The sequence below is a fragment of the Salmo trutta genome, chromosome 32, assembly GCF_901001165.1.
Source record: "Salmo trutta chromosome 32, fSalTru1.1, whole genome shotgun sequence".
NCBI classification, from domain to species: Eukaryota; Metazoa; Chordata; class Actinopteri; order Salmoniformes; family Salmonidae; genus Salmo; species Salmo trutta.
Window position 1 is genome coordinate 9,366,147 of NC_042988.1, and position 20,517 is coordinate 9,386,663.

General features: G+C 41.8%; 1 protein-coding gene across 2 annotated transcripts; it reads right to left on the reverse strand.

Moving 5' to 3' along the window:
- Positions 1–970: 970 nt before the first annotated feature.
- Positions 971–13,228, reverse strand: LOC115171003 (chromobox protein homolog 1). 2 transcript variants are annotated; one of them, XM_029727439.1, is made up of 6 exons: positions 13,018–13,228; positions 10,744–10,902; positions 6,036–6,210; positions 2,416–2,599; positions 2,206–2,300; positions 971–2,098 (listed from the first exon to the last, which is right to left on the reverse strand). In XM_029727439.1, the coding sequence occupies exons 2-6, from the start codon at positions 10,850–10,852 to the stop codon at positions 1,954–1,956; spliced, it is 708 nt and encodes a 235-aa protein (XP_029583299.1). In that variant the 5' UTR covers positions 10,853–10,902; positions 13,018–13,228; the 3' UTR covers positions 971–1,953. The 2 variants fall into 2 exon arrangements, with proteins under 2 accessions (XP_029583299.1, XP_029583300.1); XM_029727440.1 differs by lacking the exon at positions 13,018–13,228 and adding an exon at positions 12,692–12,941.
- Between the last annotated feature and the right edge of the window lie 7,289 nt (positions 13,229–20,517).

Here is a 20,517-nt window from a genome sequence, read left to right on the forward strand (position 1 = left end):
TACAAGCCCAATCATTGCATAACTAAATGCAATCGTGTGTTAAAATAAGATGGCCACCATTAAAAATAGCTATTTTATTTCTTAACTGGAAATAGAACTGCCCTTATTTTACGTGCCTAGGCAACGGTATGCAGGCTTCAGCACGTCACACACCACTTAGCAATGAAATGGAGGCAGTATACGTTTAAAAAAAAACATTCTTAATTGTTTGAAACCTGAATGTTTTACTTCATATGAGGCATGTCTTCCCTTGCTTCAAAGTAGCCTAGCCAACATCCGACCGTAGAAATGTAAAAGCAATCGTTTTAGAGTTCCATGTGCCATTGAAACCAGTAGTCTATTTCTCTCATGTTCTATTGGTTTTCAAATCAACTTTCTTACATTGTCCAGTAGCCAAAGGCACAATCCTAGTCATATTAGCAACCCATGCTAGTTGTTGAATCTTTAGATTAAGAGGGGAGATCTAATGGATATTTTCATCTCATGACACCGCTCGCATGTGCAGTGCGCATTTCCCAACAGTGTTTTCTTGCTAATTGCATTACGGAACAAACATTCGCGCTTAGCCTACTGCCTTGTAAGCATTGCTATACTTATGTGAAGAAATAACAGTTTATCAACATTTTAAGCTAAACGTTCTTGATCGGTAGCATCAGCCTCATTGCTTTAACGTTGTTTTATGTAGCCTAGGCTTACTGGTTGTATGAATTTGGGATCCGTTGTCCCACAACTGTCCCAGAGTCTGTTTTGAGTAGACCACTTCTTTCACGCACAGAACGACAAGCTGACCAATAAATAGGTCAAATGTTCCACTATGGGGGATAGTAGACTGACATAGGCAGGTGATTCTGCTGTTCGTTACTCGTCTTGTTGGCTGAGGAAAAGTACATGTGGACAGTTATTCTAACATCTTCAAAGTGCGCATTGGAATTCGGTAAGGACGCACGCCGTTGCATCCTCGATTTGCATGTTCTTTTTTTAGATGAATTACCATAATGTAAAAGTGATTTGTCATTCGGAGCACCATGGCTGTACGCCCTAATCGGGTTACGCACACAATGCATATGGGTCGAGAAAATGTCTCAAATGTCCGGTAAATTAAAATGCTGCCAGTCAAATGTCCGGCGCCACATTTTCCTAACGGAAACCCTGCTCCATACTATTGTTCACAACTCTATACACCTATGTGTAACACTTTAAGACCAGAATCTAGGTTAACTCCAGTCTGAACATCCAAAACACTCAACTAGAATCTTTCTTAGATCGCTCTCATAACCAAATAAAACCACAACTATTTACACATTATATGATAATGATATGGCAAGGGAAGGCAGGTGCCAACACTTAAAACAGAGTTTCAGAAACAGTCGAAAGAGAAACAAAAAGCACCGCAAGTTGCTTGATGAGGGATGTGTAGGTACAAGATAATGTTCTGACTAGAAATCAACTTCAACATTTCACGCAGGAAAACTGGAAATTAAGATTGGCTATTTCAATTGAATTAGCTGAGAACTTTTGCTGGATCATGTTTTGGAACCTGACCCTTCCATTTTGTCAACTCAGCTGCTGTAGTGATACCTCGCTCACTCATCTCGACAAAAGCTTTTCTGAGGCAAAGCTTACAGTAAGAGGAGCTGGTGATTTTGAAGCCATTCAGTGCTCAGAAACTGAAAACTACATATCCCATGGTCCTAGCTGATAAGACCCAAAAGTGAGGCCTGATAAAGTAATCTTGAGACTTACGAGTTCTATTTACCCATGCCCCCCCCCCCCAACCCACCTCCTTGACAAGTCTTCCCATCATCCCTACCCATCTGTCAACCTCTGTTTTAGTTTCAACAGTCCGGGTTTGCAGAACGAAGCTTTTGAAACAAATCAGCTTCTCTGACCCTCCCCAACCACTCTAAACCCCACCCTCTGTACCCCCTTCTTCCCCTAATCCTGGACCTGTGGCTAGTTCTTATCATCCTTCTTCTCTTCCTCCTCGGTGGGGTAGGAGTGCCATGTCAGACGCTCCTCGTAGAAGGATATGACCACCTGTGGACATTTAATGTTGGCCTCCTTGGCCGGCACCAGGTCCGCCTCATCACTGTTCTTCCTGTGGAGACAGAATTTAAGGGTGAAGCCACTTAAACCAGTTATGTTCCACTCTCCCAGTAACGTATAGCGAAAAGTGTAAAAATCCCAATGCTGCCCAGAACTCACCATTTCATGAGGAACATCAGCTCTCCACTGGAGTCTGTGGCTCCAATGATCCGTTCAGGGTCAAGTCCACGAGCAAAGCCTCTGGGCTTCTCTGCCTGAAAGAATGATGGATAAGGAAAGCGAAGGAGAGAAGGTTCAGTACAGGACTAGGTTCACGATCTATAGTAGCAGACATGTTCTTTAACATTGAAGCCAAGTACAGGCTCTCACCTCATCTTTCCTCTTCTTGGGCCTGCCTTCTTCACCCCCTGCCTCTGTGTCAGACTCGCCAGCTTTTCTCTTGCCACCAGACTCTTTCTTGTAACTTTCTTTTTTGTTATGATGATTCTGCATGTACTCAGCAATCAGGTCTGGGCAATCCAGGTTGTCCTGCGGTTCCCATGTATTGTCCTCACTGTGGTAAACAAATAGTTTAAAAGGTCAATTTATACCTGGGCAATAATCATCAGATTCCATTCCAAACCCCCAGAACCAGCTCATCAAATTCCCCAGCCCATTGCCCAACGAACAGTTGAGGTCAGTCCGATGTTATAATAACGCATGAAAAAAAGGGGCAGGGCCCAGGGTAGCAGGACTACCACAACACTGGAAGACGAAGTAGTAAAAACAGACAGATGCCAAATATACAGCAGCTGAAGACCAACCTATTAAATCCATCTCTGTGTCACCATGGACCAGAAAAAGCTAGAAAGTGTTTGAGATGGCTATTGACTTTTTGTAGAACGATGAGAGCAACCAACAAGAGCAAAAACAACCAACCAAAAGGAAAGGAGATTAGGTAGCAGGCTTTGGCTTATGCAGTGCCAAGCCCAAAGAGTAGGGCCCTATAAAACCTACAATATGGAGAACCCAGACAGATTCCAGACATTAAAATGGAATTCAACAACATTCAAACATGTATTGAACTTAGGACATCAACTAAATGTATTGTATTTTAGAAAATGTATTTGCCCAAGATTATAATAAGACATGAACAAATAGCATAAGGGATAAGGGATTCATATTTTCCTTTAAACTTAGAAGAGACAACGTTGCAGGAAAGCCCCTGTGTGCGCGCGATTGTCTACCACAAAGCCATTAGCGATGATGCGAATTACAACCGTCTTCTGTGTGCTATAGGTCTCTTGCTGGTGCCAGACTGCACACTTGAATTTAAAAGGTATCTACACCCAAAAATGTAAATGTCTTCGATTTTTCCCAGACCTCAAAAGTGGTCTCCTGGTATGGTTCAAGCATTGTTGTGTACTTACAACATCCAATTTTGTTGATGTTCTAAATAAAAATTGTGATTTTTGGAGCGAAAAATTGAAAAAAAAAAAAAAACAGGGAAAATCTGGGGGGAAAATTAAACAGAATTAGGCAAAAAAAAAATAAAGATTTTATAGGGCCCTATAGGAGCCTACGCAAACTTGTGTAGGGAGCTGGAGTTGGGCTACATCACCCAGTTCCATAATCTTTCCCAGCTAGTGGAGTTGGTGGGCCCTCTAATCAGGAAGCAAGACACTAATTTCAAGGACAGCATTTCTGCGATTCCTGGCAACTGGCGAGCGATAGCTATCCTAGTGTTTAAATGTTTGATGTTGATATTAGATTGTCATGATGCCTAAGAGACAAACATGAAGAAAAGTAAAAACTAGCCAGCTGACTATGTATGCTCATTTGCTAGCCACACAAAACATGTAAATAATACATTAGCTAGCTAGCTAACATTATTTAAAATGTTTCTTGCAGTTATATTTCAAATGTTTGGTGTTGGCTAGTGGGCATTACATAGCCAGCTGGCTTCATGGTTGTCTTTTTCTCACGATGCCCATATAATGTTCTGAGCTCTTAAATGCTAAATAAAACAAGTGTATCTGTTAGCTGCAAACTTAACTAGCTAGCTGGGTTGACTTGTCTTGGTTTGTAACCCTTATTTGGTAATCAGTGTCTTTGTGCAGGTGGGACCTACCTGTGGGACCTACCTGTCCTTCCAATTTTATATTGGACATGCAACAGTCTCTAAAATCCTTCCAAAGACTTGCAATGCCATTCATAAGGTGTTGAAAGACCAATATCTGAAGGTAAGTTTTGGCTGAGGGGAATTCTTGTGTAAATCATTATGCATGAGGTTGTACTCTTAATATTCTGTGATATAGTCCAGGGGACCCAAAAATGTTAACCCCTTTGATTCCCCAACTTTATTTACATAACTATTCAGACCCTTTGCTATGAAACTTAAATTGAGGTCAGGTGCATCCTGTTTCCATTTTTTCATCCTTGAGATGTTACTACAACTTGATTGGAGTCCACCGGTGGTAAATTCAATTGATTGGACATGATTTGGATAGGCACACACCTGTCTATATAAAAAGGTTCCACAGTTGACAGTGCATGTCAGAGCAAAAACCAAGCCATGAGGTCGAAGGAATTGTGCTTAGAGCTCCGAGACAGGATTGTGTCGAGGCACAGATCTGGTGAAGGGTATCAAAAAAATTCTGCAGCATTGAAGGTCCTCAAGAACAGTGGCCTCCATCATTCTTAAAATGGAAGAAGTTTGGAACCACAGACTCTTCCTAGAGCTGGCTGCCCGGCCAAACTGAGCCATCGGGGGAGAAGGGCCTTGGTCAGGGAGGTGACCAAGAGAACCTGATGGTCACTCTGACAGAGCTCCAGAGTTCCTCTGTGGAGATGGGAGAATTTTCCAGAAGGACAACCATCTCTGCAGCACTCCACCAATCAGACCTTTATGGAAGAGTGGCCAGACGGAAGCTACTCTGCAGTAAAAGGCATGACAGCCAGCTTGGAGTTTGCCAAAAGGCAACTAAAGACTCTCAGACCATGAGAAACAAGAGTCTCTGGTCTTATGAAACCAAGATTGAACTCTTTGGCCTGAATGCCAAGCGTCACATCTGGAGGAAACCTGGCACTATCCCTACGGTGAAGCATGGTGGTGGCAGCATCATGCTGTGGGGATGTTTTTCAGCGGCAGGGACTGGGAGACTTGTCAGGATTGAGGCAAAGACGAACGGAGCAAAGTACAGAGAAATTCTTGATGAAAACCTGCTACAGAGTGATCAGGACCTCCGACTGGAGTGAAGGGTCACCTTCCAACAGGACAATGACCCTAAGCACACAGCCAAGACAACACAGGAGTGGCTTTGGGACAAGTCTCTGAAAGTCCTTGAGTGGCCCAGAAGGAGCTCGGACTTGAACTCAATCTAACATCCACAGAGAGACTTGAAAATAGCTATGCAGCAACGCTTACCATCCAACCTGACAGAGCTTGAGAGGATCTGCAGAGAGGAATGGGAGACACTCCCCAAATACAGGTGTGCCAAGCTCGTAGTGTCATGCCCAAGAAGACTCAAGGCTGTAATTGCAACCAAAGGTCCTTCAACAAAGTACTGAGTAAAGGGTCTGAACACTTAAGTAAATGTGATATCCGTTTTTTATTTTGTATACATTTCTAAAAATGCATTTTTGCTTCGTCAATTTTAGAACAAGGCTGTAAAGTAACAAAACGTGGAAAAAGGGGTCTGAACACGTTCCGAACGCACTGTACTTGCCAACCGCTGACAAGTGTTCCACACGACCACTTGTCTCAAGCCAGAGACAGTGGAGACCATTGTTGACCTTGCACAACATGCTCTGTGAGGAAAACGGCAACCAATATGCCCGACCTGTTGAGGACCCGGGGGTATGACAAATCCTGTTGCATAGTGACAAGACCCCCAAGCTACACTACCCCATGGGTACCAATAAAGAGATGCAAAATTATAAATGTATACAGGATTGTATGTAATGTATGTCAATATAATTTATGTGACTAGCATTAAATCTTCACTCACTCCGAGAAGCCTTTCCATTTGAGCAGAAACTCGACGCGTCCCTTTACCACCCGTCGGTCCAGCACCTTCTCCACCACATATTCCTCCTCCTCTTCCTCTACCACCTCCTCCACCTTCTTCTTGGTCTGCTTCTTGCCTGCTGTTGCCACCAACTTGACCTCTTCCTTGGGGGGCTCTGGTGAAGAGCAGAACAGTTTGGTTAGACTTCATAGACTTTGTTCACAGCTATAAGTCCCAATGATAATGGGCACACTTCACTATGGTCAGGTTGAGTCAGATTACACAGATGGGATTCAGCCCAAAAACATTTGTTGGACTTGCTTTGCCAATCAAAATACAAATTGTGTCTTTTCTGCAATTAAGTAGTATTGCCAGCATGGCAACCACAGGGATGCAAACTGACGAGGGCCCAAAAAGGTAACACTTTTTTTGTTGTTGCATTGAAACAAAAGAAATCCCTGCCAGGGGGAAATGCAGGTTTTAACTAATTAAACAACAAAGAATATGATCTACATGATCAGTCTCTGTGCGTAAAATAAAGTGATTAATGTGAACCTAACTCACAGCAAAAAAAAATGTAAAGATAGCAATCCAATGTTATTTGTTGCCTAGACTTTACTGCAAATGACAGGCAAATCTTGAGAAAAAAACAATACACTAATATTGCAGTTAGCCATGACATCCTTTATAATAGAACGCTTGTAACCACACACCTAAATACTGCACTCTGGAAAAAATAATCTTAAAGTAGAAATAGAATGAAACAAACAGGCATTCTATTTTTGCTCTATTATAGTGGCCAATATAGACGTCGATCAGGTGCGCAAGGCTACATGTGTGCAAAAATAACATGCATTAAGTTAAAAATATATATAATCCCCCCTCACTCACACGTTACTGTCAAGTTCAACAGAACAAAAACAATATATTTGGGCTACATTGCACATTATACACTTTCTGCATGTGGACACCTGTTCTACAATGTGCCAGGGAAAGTGTGTGGCGTTCATTTCACCTCTATAGTGGCATCCAGCTTAAGCCAGGCCCAGCTACACTTGATCCCTGAATCCACTAGTTTAACGAGCAACGCCTCATTTTCACCTAATTCTCTCATTCTGAAAATTAACCACATACTGCAGAGGGAAAACATGAGTTAACAGATAGTGGTTAGTATGTTAGCTAGTTAACATTTCACAGATTACCAGGGTCCAGTAAGCAACGTTAGCACATTTTAACTTGAGGAACGGCAAGGAGTCATAAACCAGTTAAGACTATAGCGAATTGGTTAGGTTACTAATGTTAGCTCATCTGATGTTGCTGACTTTCTTAGCCAGCTCATTTTCACACATTAAACTCAATTATTTGATCAGTTAAGTTGGCTAATGTTGCTCAACATTTCTCCAGCTAGCAAGATACTTAACAATGCTAACAATACTTGTTCCGCCCCACTTTCTCCCTCACCTCAAACTTTCCAAATGCCAGTTGTTTTTCGGTTAACGTAAACTCACTCACTTTTGTACATCGCCTTGGTCCGTACAATTTACCTTATTTTAGCGCCCAAAAAACGTAATACTTCCAGATCAACTGTAATGTCAATATCATTGTACAGCACAATTTCTTCCCTTTCCAACAAAATTAATGACATGACCTCCACGCTGCCCGTTTCTGCATAATTCAAGAAGGCAATGAGCTCCTTCGGGTCTTTTTAAAAATGGCGGGTGGGGTAGCGAAACTAATGTGTGATAGTGAGAAGGAGAGGAGATGTTGGAAAACGTGTTTTTTTCCACTTGATCTGTCCAACTTATCACCTTATCGCCTCTAAAATGTAAATAAAACACTATAAAGAGTTTGTGTCATTACATAGCTATTTGAATGTTTGTGTCAAATTTTAAATCGGGTTTTTAGAGCGGTGCTAAAGTGATCTTCAGAAGTAAACAGCGGCTTTGAGAGTCATGATAGCTTACAGTGATGACGCAAAAAATGACTAGGTATCCCCCTTACCCCCGTCACTGTCCATTTCTTGTTTTTAAACGGTGAGAGAAGTGCTACACCTGGTGGAGAGAGGCTGTAAGACAGAATGAGTTGCTTTATGCGTGCTGTGCGTTACGGCATGACACGTCACGATGTAAAGGAGGGTCCATTTTCTCTACTTTTCTCCAATACTATAGCGCCATTACCATGTCGATCAACGCTTGAATAGAAACGTAGTTCACACCCCAGATTTTGAAGTCAACACCGTCGCTACAGTCCCATTAGTTTTCTTTGTAGCCTCGTTTGAATGTCGCGGTTGCGCACATTTGTACGGAATGGTGTGAGTTTACGTTACAGCTCATGAAGTACGCTTCATCACCTTCTCGCCCCGTCTCCTTGGTCAGGCTGCTCACCTAACATTACCTCTTCGTTCGTTATCGTTCAGGGGAGGAGTGGTGCAGCGGTCTAAGGCACTGCATCTCAGTGTAAGAGGCGTCACTGCAGTCCCTGGTTCGAATCCAGGCTGCATCACATCCGGACGTGATTGGGAGTCCCATAGGGTGACGCACAATTGGCCCAGCATCGTCTGGGTTTGGCCGGAGTAGGCCGTCATTGTAAATAATAATTTGTTCTTAACTGACTTGCCTAGTTAAATAAAAGGTTACATTTTTTTTATTATATATAAAAAATAAAATGTGCTAAATGCTCTGCAGTTGTGCAATTGGTTTGCTAATTCAGTAGCTAGTTAGCTATCTGGCTAAGTGGTTAGCTTCTTCCAAAATCAAGCATTCGCTAGGTAACAGCAGAGAATCCCCTCCTGGATCAAGAACCTTGCTGGCTAATATTTGTTATTTGCGTGCAGCAAACTGTGTATCATTTGAGTTACTTGTCTAGTTTAGGTCAGAAGCTGTACAAAATGTTTTCAATGCGCTTGTTAGCATTTAGTTAGCATTCTCTATGGAATTTTAAATGTACTTGTTAGTATTGCTAACCTTCAGATTACAGAGTATCAGTGGGGTTTGAAAACAGCGACCCTTGTGTTCAGTGCCGGTATTACCAAATATCCCAGTATGGCACAAGGTCGGTATGAAGGTATGACAATCTGGATAGCGCCCAAGCCTAGTACATATCACCCTAATCTTGTCAAGATGGGCAGCGAAGTCAGAGAAAAAATATTGAGGTAATTCCTGTTCTAGAGCAGAAGAGCTTGTTTAGGTTCAACTTCTGAAGAATGACACAGGCTACATTACATATTCAAGAATTGGAGGTGAGTAGGAATGCTGAAGGAAAGATCTCAATTGCGTAATCTTCGCGTCCTCTCTCCTTCCCAAAACCCATTGGACGAGAAAGCCAGTGGTTTCTGACCTTATCCTCCAATGGGTTTTGCGAAGGAGACGAGAGGACGCGAGCATTATGCAATTGAGATCTTCCAGAGGTGATTTCCACATGGAGTGGAGAAACATCAACAAATATGGCACTGATAGCTGTCAGTGTAGCTAGCTAACATGATAACCTTACCTAGCTAGCTAATGTTATCGGTTGTTGCTAGGTCTTTTTAACTATACCCTATTCAAAAGATTAGCCAAGTGGCTATGGCTGGTTCTGGATTTGTCATAAGCATTTAGAGAAAACTTTGCCACAGATGGAAACCACCATCTTTGACTTCGCCATCTATTGTTGTCTCCAAAGTTCGGGGATTTTCCATAAAATTGTGACTGCTAATCCACCATAGAAAGTTTTAAGTTGAAGCTCCTTTAATATGGATAACTACGAAAGGTTTAGAGACATGTTTTCTACATTGTAATGGACACGGAGAGTGCAATATTTGGTAGGTGGGCTGCAAACAGGCATTGGCTGCGTTACAGCCAAGCAAAATCAGCCCGTGCTCATGGTTCTCACAGAGGAAGTAAAATGAGACTTCAATGACTTTGCTCATGATGCACGACGCAAATTAAATACAACCACACCCTAAGCGCATCGGACACGAAACACCAATATAAATGTAACAGCAAAAAAAATATATAAATATATTTTCTTTCGCGGGTGCCTTTTCATTATAGGATATTGTGGTTTCTAGCTGCACCAATCAAAGCAGTGGAGCGTTTTGTGAAGCAATGGGCAATTCTTCTTAGGACCAATGGAATGATCGAAAAAGAGCAAACCCCACACACCTGGGGCACCGTGCCTTGCAAAACAAATTCACCCAAAAGTTTAGTGGTCTAAACCATTAATCTTGGGGCGACGGGGGAATCGGGGTTCCAAAATGTCATATTTTTTTTTACAGACTAGCTAAAACAATAAGTGAAACTTCACAAATTCTCCAATAGATTATGAAAACTTGTTGGTAAAAAAGTGGAGGTGCAAAAACACCTAACTTTGCAGATTTTTCTTATTATTAAACAATGCCAAGCTAGTTGATTGTAACATTCAAATAAAACCCAGCCCAGAAATAAAAATGTAGACTGAAAAGTATTAGCATGTCATCTCATAGGGGAAAACACACGGCAATGACACGGGAAATAGTTACCACTTCGGATTTCCCACTTCAAGCCCAAATATATCATACATTAATTAAGGCGATCAACTTAAATCCTTGTGCAACATCATGGGTAAGCTATGGTCATCGTCTTTTACCCCCCCCCCCCCCATTTCCACTTGTGTGCGTTTAAGTTCTGCCAAAGCTGGCCAGTCCACCACCCAACCCTATGGCATTCATAAGACAGAAACAATGGATTACCGTTTGCATTAGTAGAAAGTTGATCTACACCTTCAGTGGTAACACCAGTAGTAACACTGGGGATCACATCGCTCGGGGCTTCTGTAGCGGTAGCAGTAGGCTCACTCATTTTCAGGCTGGGAGAAGGCAGTGGAACCACTGGGTTCCTTGTCAACAGTGCTAAACAGGGTGAGATGGGGGGGGGGTCATGGATCAGAGGCATAAGGGAGAAATCACAGAAGGAAGTAGAGAATGGCATTGGTAAGAGGAACACATGGTATCGTCTCTCACAGTCAATCGACTACTAACGTGTAATGCATGCATACCACTACAGCACAGATAGAACAATGAGACAGATGTTTCGTCAGATGTATAAATGTGAAGCATCCAGTTGGCATTTCAACTCACCACCAAATATGGTGATGAGATGGAAGACCCGTGGTCGGCAGTGGGAGAAGATGGAGCGAGATGGATTTTGGCCATCATCCTGCTAATTTTCTCATCTATAAAACATTTGATCTCAATAGAGTTGTGACCAAAACTACAATCTGTTACAAACTTTATCCTTTGCTAGGCTCTCCCTAACAGAAATATGCAAATACGTGCTAGAAAGCACCAATAAGATCTCGCTAGCTCGTGCTTGGCTCTACCAAACTCCTTTCTTGTTCTGCCTACTATGATTCATTTGCGCCTATTGGAAAACAGGCTGCGGTCTATCTTGGGTTAGTTATAAAAAATAATAACCTTTGACTAGAGTTCCTACTACGTGGTCAGTACTAAAAAACGCATGGAGCGGCGATATGTTTCTATTAAATGAGCTGGCATGCATCGATTGTACTGCAAGTCTGCAACTAATGCAAACAAACACACAGAAAAACACATTTGACGAGAATCACTCTAGGTGTGTCATCACTATTTCCAGACATATTTATGACTACAGTCTAAATGACTGTTGGTGTGATTCCCAGAGGAGAGCCCTAGGGGTTGGTACCCGTCTCGAATACATGATCTAAGCAGGGGGTAGGGACTAGACGAGTTCTTGAACGTTCCATTGGGCTGTAGCCTTGACGTGGTGTAGACTAATGCACACCTGCCAATATCGTAGGAAAGTGTAAAATGTCAGAAGCACAATCCTTTCAATCAGACCAGCAATCACGCAGTCAAACGCATAACATTACATGAGATTCAGCAGGTGAAGGGGTCGAGCTTCGAAACTAGACATCAATGCACAGTAATGCCACATACAGTCGAATCAACTAAAGCACACAATCACTACAAACCACTGGCAGAAGACAACATGGTGAGAGCAAGAATATCTGGAGGAAGAAAGGGGAGGGCACACACATCCTGGTTCTTACCCTTTAGAATACACAACACCAAGAAAACGCTTACCCCCACCCCCTCTTAACTGAACATTGGGGTAAGCTGGGGTAAAACATCACTATCATACATACACTGACAACGCAAATGTGTTAAAAACATAATTAAATAGGACATCGTTTTTCAGTGTCATATATTTTATAGGCTAAACAACGCATTTGAGTGCCAGCTTTGATGTGCAATTCAGCAGTTTATTTTAAAATGTAAGTAATTTCAAGAAGGTGATGATTTCTGATTCCATTGCCCTATTTGGGTAGAATTGAGTTTAGGTGCACGCTGCAGATCGCTGGTGCCTATAACGTTCTTAACAGACAATGCTAATAAATGATGCAAATTTAGCCACTTGTAAAGCGATGCAAATATATTTGTATCATAAGCAGTCCTTTCTTTGCTACAGCACGTTTCCTCTCTTTTATGAGTAGCCAATTCGATGAGACACATTCCTGCCTGAAAGAAGGTCATGAAATGTAGCAACCTAATCGTTTTCCTACATCAATAATAACGGACAATCACGCAGTGCAACAAAATAACATGGTCAAATACACGGTAACTGTAAAAGGCTACACACAATTGCAATTTATTAACCAACCCGTTCCCTATGCCATCAAGCCGTTCCCGTTTCACATGGTGGTGCTAGGGTTTCTTCCCCCCGGAGCTGTCGAGACAGAATGACTTGTCGTCCATGTTGACCTGAATCGTAGCGCGAGCAATCTACACGAACTCGCGCGAAAACAATGCAATTGAATAGTCAAAACAGAATCCGCATGCAACAATGTAGCAAGATGCACACTGCAGGGTGAATATATTGGCCTATTGAAATATGCTTATCACGCATTGTGCATAATAGAAGGTTAACGCTGGGGGGAGAAAACCGCTAAAGAGCAGAAGGCTATGGTGAAGTAACTAGCCACTTACCTTTTACAGAGAATTGACTCGAATGAATGAATGGTCGGAAATTTTGTTATTTCTATAAAATGGATACCAATGGTTTATCTAAACAATTTTAGTGCTTATCTTATATAAATATCAGCTTGTAAAATCTATTTTTAAAAATACTCTCTTCTCGTTTTTGCGTAAAGCTACAGACAAAAGCCATCCAGTGCCTCCTTCGTACCCGCCAACTCCGGCCGAGCGTGGCTACGCAGCGTGTTATTGTATGGCACCATGGGAGATGAAGTCTTTAAACATTTTATTTTTCTTTCTTTCTTTTCTCTATTATAAACATATTATTCAGAGATGTTTGATGATCTTTATTTTCAATGTTTAGTTATTGGTCCAATATGTCAATGGGTAGAGCAATTACTTTACTTACAATGTCTTGTACTTGGTTCTATTCTCTAGTATTCCAGGATTGATTGATGAATTTACCATAAAAAAGTCACATTTTAGAAAGCAGTAGTAATTCAATAACCTATGACACCAACAGTTGTGGAAGCCTGAACACGTCTCCCCCCACCTTGCTCTCCATGTTTCTCTCTCTATTCCTGTTGGCTGGTTAGCCATCGCTGACTTCAGCCAGTGAAAAGCGACTGGCAGACTTTCTCTTCTCCTTCTCCATTGACAGGTTAATTTTTAACTGACTGCACTTGCATGACTGCACCAACATTTATATCATACATATTCTGAAGGTATAGCATCTTCGATGTCCCGACTGACAAACTGCTGTATGTGAAAACACTCAGACCTCTGATGAAGATGTCACCCATGAGAGCTGCCATCTTCACCCTCTCTGTGTCCTTTGGATATCATTAGAAGCCATCCTGTTAATTGTTTGATTAATTATAATACTTAACAGTCAATAGCCCAGACAAACAATGCTTCCAGAGATAGACAACAAAATGTGCATTCTTATTGTTGTCATGTAAATCAAAAGGAACAGATGAAAAAACACAGAATTAATGTGTAAATGATTTAGAGCTGGGCAGTGATGCATACTAACAAAATATCAGTAAAAAGCTTGCATTACCTGCACACGCACTAGTCAAAGTTTTGTTAAAAACAAGACCACTGCTGCAGAGCTTGGTCTTGCGGCTGACACTGTATCCAACGTGTGTGTGTGTGTGTGTGTGTGTGTGTGTGTGTGTGTGTGTGTGTGTGTGTGTGTGTGTGTGTGTGTGTGTGTGTGTGTGTGCGTGTGCGTGTGTGTGTGTGTGTATGATGATGATATGTGTGATCTTATTATTATTATTAGTAGTAGTATCTGGAATGCACAAACAAAAGCCATTAAACAGGATCTCTTCTGCATGCTCTTCCACATCTACAGTATGTGATCTTGTCATATCCTCTTTGTTCCTTTGACACAAAAAAAGAGCTGTACTTTTGGAATGGAAATGCAAATGCCTCTTCATTTCCCATCAAAACCATGAATTGAATCAATTGGATAGGACTGAAATAGAGGAGAAGGAATTAACTCAAATGGACAGGTGGACAGTATAATGTATATTTGTTTATGTAGATCCCTAATTGATTTGACTGTGTGGCGAAGCTTTAAGGGTCAGGCAGGATGACAAGTGGTGTGATCATGTCCCCTGTCTCCTGAGGCTAGGTAACGCATGTGTTCTTCAAATACATGAATACATACCACACACACGCATTTATGCACATACACATGCATGCAAACGCACCTATTCCCCCTCCAAACACACACTGCACCCCTACCCCCTTTTGCATGTACACAAACACATGCACACATATGGTGTCTGCATTAGAAGTATGAGTAAGTGGGGAGAGGAAGGAAATGCGGAGGGGGAGAGGAGGGAGATGGGTAGGGGGAGGAGGACAAACAACACGTTCAGCTTCATTAGCCAATAGCAACCCCTTTTAACAGGAAGCCCATTATTCACCCAGGACCCCAAGTCAATTACAAGTAGGAAGGAGGTGACTTTGGTGGGAACTTTCAACAAACCCTAACTCTCATGGTATATGAAGAAAAAAACCCTCATATGTATCGATTATATAGTGGCCAAAGAACTGCTCCGATAGTCTGGTCCATGTCCTTAGTCTATGTAGCTGATGATTGTGTTTTAGTTAGTGTTGACAATTGTTATATTCAAATGTAAGTTGTACTCACAAATCAGCATGTTGCTGCCACTTGCCACAATGTTCTGTTGAAAAACAGTAAAAAAACAAAAAACAGCAATCTCAGTTCACGAGGACAAGGAAAAGTTTGAGATCTTACTAAATGAGGAGAGGATAACCGAGGTTGAGAGGGGTGAAGTCTACCTCAGTAGGATGAAAGCGGGTATAGAGAGAGAACGGGTGGAGGGAGAGGTGGGGAAGGGAGGGAGGGGGATAAGGGGTGATAGGGTCTCTCTCAGGTAATGTTGAGGAAATAAACCTGATTGTGCTTTAGCAGAGAACAAAAGAGGAGAGCACACAGAATTCATCTTGTGTCTCTGCAGCATGATAGGTCTAATTACCCCATTACTCACTAGGACCAGTGGCCCTGTGTATGAGAGAGAGTGAGAGAGAGGGGTGGGGGGGAGTGAGAGAGAGACAGAGAGAGAGACAAAGAGGGGTATATATAGACAAACAGAGTAATAGAAAAAGAGAGGGTCCGATGAAGAGAGAAAAATAAAGAGGGAGAAAGTAATGTGTTGTCGAAAAAAGTGTCTACAAATCTACATACAGCACGAGATAAACCTACCAAGAGATTATGTGCTACCATTGGAATGACTATTATAATTAAGCAATAATGCCCGAGGGGGTGTGACATATGGCCAATATACCACAGCTAAGTTCTTATGCGCTAAGTGGAGTGACTGGATACTTCAAGATAAGAAAAATATATAATTTTTAAATATAGAAATAGCAACACGAGGAATAAATACACAGTGAATAATGAATAACAATAACGAGTAAAAATAACATTGCTAATACAGGGAGTACCGAGTTGATGTGCAGGGGTATGAGGTAATTGAGGTGGCTACACCATACATGCATATTCGCAAATTAAACTTGAGAGCTTGCGAGTGTAAACTTTGAGCGACCACAACTGCATTTCTGCATGCAGTAAATTAATAACACAGCAGAGATTTTTGTTCGCCTGAAGAAATACCTACTTCATGTCAAGACTCAGAAAGGACTGCGTCCCTTCACGGATGTCTTTTCTCCCTCTCACACCAATTTTCCAGTTTGCTCTCCAAATAAATGTTGCTTTCGCAACTGCTTACTAAAATTTTATAACAGGGAAATTCTAGCCAATGAACATAGCCTGTAGCGGTCTACTGAAATGCTGGACCATAGAGATAAAAAGGGTCAGTGAAAGGTGAATAATGGATGACAATAATAAAGAGATAAATTCAATAGTTTTTCAATAGAGGTCCTAGCTAATCAACTATGATTTCAATATTGAAATTGAAGTAGTTATTTGGTCTTCTGTTATTAAAGCAGGCTATTGATCAGGCAAGCTAGTTAAACGTCAGCTAGCTAGGAAGCTAACGTTAGCTAACTAATGTTAGCTAGCTAACGTTTAACCATGTGGTTTAGTTTAATAGACCGTCTCTGGTTAAACTAAGTGCATTGTACCTAAATTGAGGAGGGGTTTAGTAAAAGAGGAGAACATGGAACAGCAAGACTGGGTGGCAGAAGAAGGGTGAGAGGCAGGGCAAGGTGAGAACCGACAGGGGAAGAGGGCTCCCGAGTGGCGCAGTGGCCTGTCAGTGCTTGATGCATCACTACAGACACCCTGGTTCAAATCCAGTCTGTATCACAACCGGCCGTGATTGGGAGTCCCATATGGAGGCGCACAATTGGCCCAGCGTCTTCCGGGTTTGGACGGTGTAGGCCATCGTTGAAAATAAGAATTTGTTCTTAACTGACTTGCCGAGTTAAATGTACAAAATAAAAAAAAGCTTTTTTTAAAGAGTTCAGTGATTGAGGAAGGGGAGCCAAGAGAGGTCAGGCTCTTAACCAAATAACAGTCATTCTTGTAAACTGCTAGCCACATAATTTGATCTACAATCTGATTGAAATAAAGATGAAAGATGTGTATAACTTTCACTCTGTCAGTTTTTGTGCAGTTACAGGAAATGAGAATGACCTTAAACCATTTATCTCACTCCATCCTTCTTTCCATGCAGGTCCACTGTCACCAAAATGTAGTGGTGAAGTTGTTCTTAGTTGACAGAGACAGGAGATACAGGAGTCCATTCTGTTCCAAGTAGGTTACCTCGACTGTCCTCTATGCACAGCACTCTGGAGACTTCCTGCAGGTAACCATGACATCCACCAATCACCCCCTTAACTTAGTCATCAGTGGTACTGTGATTTCCTCACATTTCTTTGACGCTATATGAATGCATTGTGCATAGGACATTTGTCACGTAGAGGGGATGATGACCAGCTGCTGTCTATTGGTTAGAAGGATGGTTATATAATGAATGTAAGTGATAATCATTGCTAAAAGATAGCTCTCCACAAGGTGGGTTGGGCATGAAATGGCAGCAGGCTGTTCAATACTGAGCCATGCTGACTGACAAGTGGTGTGGATTGGTACAAGGAAATTCCACAGTTACAGAGTATTTGTATTTGTATTTATTATGGACCCCACTCTTCCTGGGGTCCAGCAGAATTAAGGCAGGTTATACAATTTTAAAAACATTACAATACATTTACAGATTTTACAACACACTGTGTGCCCTCAGGCCCCAACTTCACCACTACCACATACAGTGAGGGAAAAAAGTATTTGATCCCCTGCTGATTTTGTACGTTTGCCCACTGACAAAGAAATGATCAGTCTATAATTTTAATGGTAGGTTTATTTGAACAATGAGAGACAGAATAACAACAAAACAATCCAGAAAAACGCATGTCAAAATGTTATAAATTGATTGGCATTTTAATGAGGGAAATAAGTATTTGACCCCCTCTCAATCAGAAAGATTTCTGGCTCCCAGGTGTCTTTTATACAGGTAACGAGCTGAGATTAGGAGCACACCCTTAAAGGGAGCCAGAAGCAATCAATCAATCAGATTGACACCTGGGAGCCAGAAGCAATCAATCAATCAGATTCCAAACTCTCCACCATGGCCAAGACCAAAGAGCTCTCCAAGGATGTCAGGGACAAGATTGTAGACCTACACAAGGCTGGAATGGGCTACAAGACCATCGCCAAGCAGCTTGGTGAGAAGGTGACAACAGTTGGTGTGATTATTCGCAAATGGAAGAAACACAAAAAAAATGTCAATCTCCCTCGGCCTGGGGCTCCATGCAAGATCTCACCTCGTGGAGTTGCAATGATCATGAGAACGGTGAGGAATCAGCCCAGAACTACACGGGAGGATCTTGTCATTGATCTCAAGGCAGCTGGGACCATAGTCACCAAGAAAACAATTGGTAACACACTACGCCGTGAAGGACTGAAATCCTGCAGCACCCGCAAGGTCCCCCTGCTCAAGAAAGCACATATACATGCCCGTCTGAAGTTTGCCAATGAACATCTGAATGATTCAGAGGACAACTGGGTGAAAGTGTTGTGGTCAGATGAGACCAAAATGAGGCTCTTTGGCATCAACTCAACTCGCCGTGTTTGGAGGAGGAGGAATGCTGCCTATGACCCCAAGAACACCATCCCCACCGTCAAACATGGAGGTGGAAACATTATGCTTTGGAGGTGTTTTTCTGCTAAGGGGACAGGACAACTTCACCACATCAAAGGGACGATGGATGGGGCCATGCACCGTCAAATCTTGGGTGAGAACCTCCTTCCCTCAGCCAGGGAATTTAAAATGGGTCGTGGATGGGTATTCCAGCATGACAATGACCCAAAACACACGGCCAAGGCAACAAAGGAGTGGCTCAAGAAGAAGCACATTAAGGTCCTGGAGTGGCCTAGCCAGTCTCCAGACCTTAATCCCATAGAAAATCTGTGGAGGGAGCTGAAGGTTCGAGTTGCCAAACGTCAGCCTCGAAACCTTAATGACTTGGAGAAAATCTGCAAAGAGGAGTGGGACAAAATCCCTGCTGAGATGTGTGCAAACCTGGTGGCCAACTACAAGAAACGTCTGACCTCTGTGATTGCCAACAAGGGTTTTGCCACCAAGTACTAAGTCATGTTTTGCAGAGGGGTCAAATACTTATTTCCCTCATTAAAATGCAAATCAATTTATAACATTTTTGGCATGCGTTTTTCTGGATTTTTTTGTTGTTATTCCGTCTCTTACTGTTCAAATAAACCTACCATTAAAATTATAGACTGATCATTTCTTTGTCAGTGGGCAAACATACAAAATCAGCAGGGGATCAAATACTTTTTTCCCTCACTGTATCTACAGTACAAAATCCATGTTATCGTGTGTGTATGCATGTGTCTGTGCCTAGGTTTGTGTTACTTCACAGTCCCCGCTGCTCCATAAGGTGTATTTTCATCATCATATTTTTTTTTTTTTTTTTTAATCAAATTTTACGGCTTGCATCAGTTACTTGATGTGGAATAGAGGTCCATATAGTCATGGCTCTATGTAGTACTGTGCGCCTCTCATAGTCTGTTCTGGACTTGGGGACTGTGAAGAGACCTCTTGTGGCATGTCTTGTGGGGTATGGCTGGGTGTCTGAGCTGTGGGCCAGTAGTTTAGACAGACAGCTTGGTGCATTCAACATGTCAATACCTCTCATAAATACAAGTAGTGATGAAGTCAATCTCTCCTCCACTTTCAGCCAGGAGAGATTGACATGCATATTATTAATATTAGCTCTCTGTGTACATCCAAGGGCCAGCCGTGCTGCCCTGTTCTGAGCCAATTGTAGTTTTCCTAAGTCCCTTTTTGTGGCACCTGACCACAAGACTGAACACTAGTCCAGGTGTGACAAAACTAGGGCCTGTAGGACCTGCCTTGTTGATAGTGCTGTTAAGAAGGTAGAGCAGCACTTTATTATGGACAGACTTCTCCCCATCTTAGCTACTGTTGTATCAGTATGTTTTGACCATGACAGTTTACAATCTAGGGTTATTCCAAGCAGTTTAGTCACGTCAACATGCTCAATCTCCACATTATTTATTACAGGATTTAGTAGAGGTTTAGTGTTTAGTGAATGATTTGTCCCAAATACAATGCTTTTAGTTTTAGAAATATTTAGGACTAACTTATTCCTTGCCACCCACTCTGAAACTAACTGCTACTCTTTGTTAAGTGTTGCAGTCATTTCAGTTGCTGTAGTAGCTAGAGGTCGACCGATTATGATTTTTAATGCCGATACCGATTATTGGAGGACCAAAAAAAGTCGCTACCAATTAATCGGCCGATTTTTATATATATTTGTAATAATGACAATTACAACAATACTGAATTAACAATGAACCCTTATATTTTAACTTAATATAATACATACATATAATCTATTTAGTCTCAAATAAATAATGAAAAATGTTCGATTTGGTTTAAATAATGCAAAAACACAGTGTTGGAGAAAAAA

Bases quoted from the DNA above. Each gene is read 5' to 3' on its own strand.
- LOC115171003 (XM_029727439.1), bottom strand. From the start codon at position 10,852: ATGAGTGAGCCTACTGCTACCGCTACAGAAGCCCCGAGCGATGTGATC. The intron at 6,211-10,743 runs GTAATCCATTGT...GCTCTTCACCAG, and splicing joins ACTTTCTACTAATGCAAACG to AGCCCCCCAAGGAAGAGGTC. The intron at 2,600-6,035 runs GTGAGTGAAGAT...TGTTTACCACAG, and splicing joins AAATGGAAAGGCTTCTCGGA to TGAGGACAATACATGGGAAC.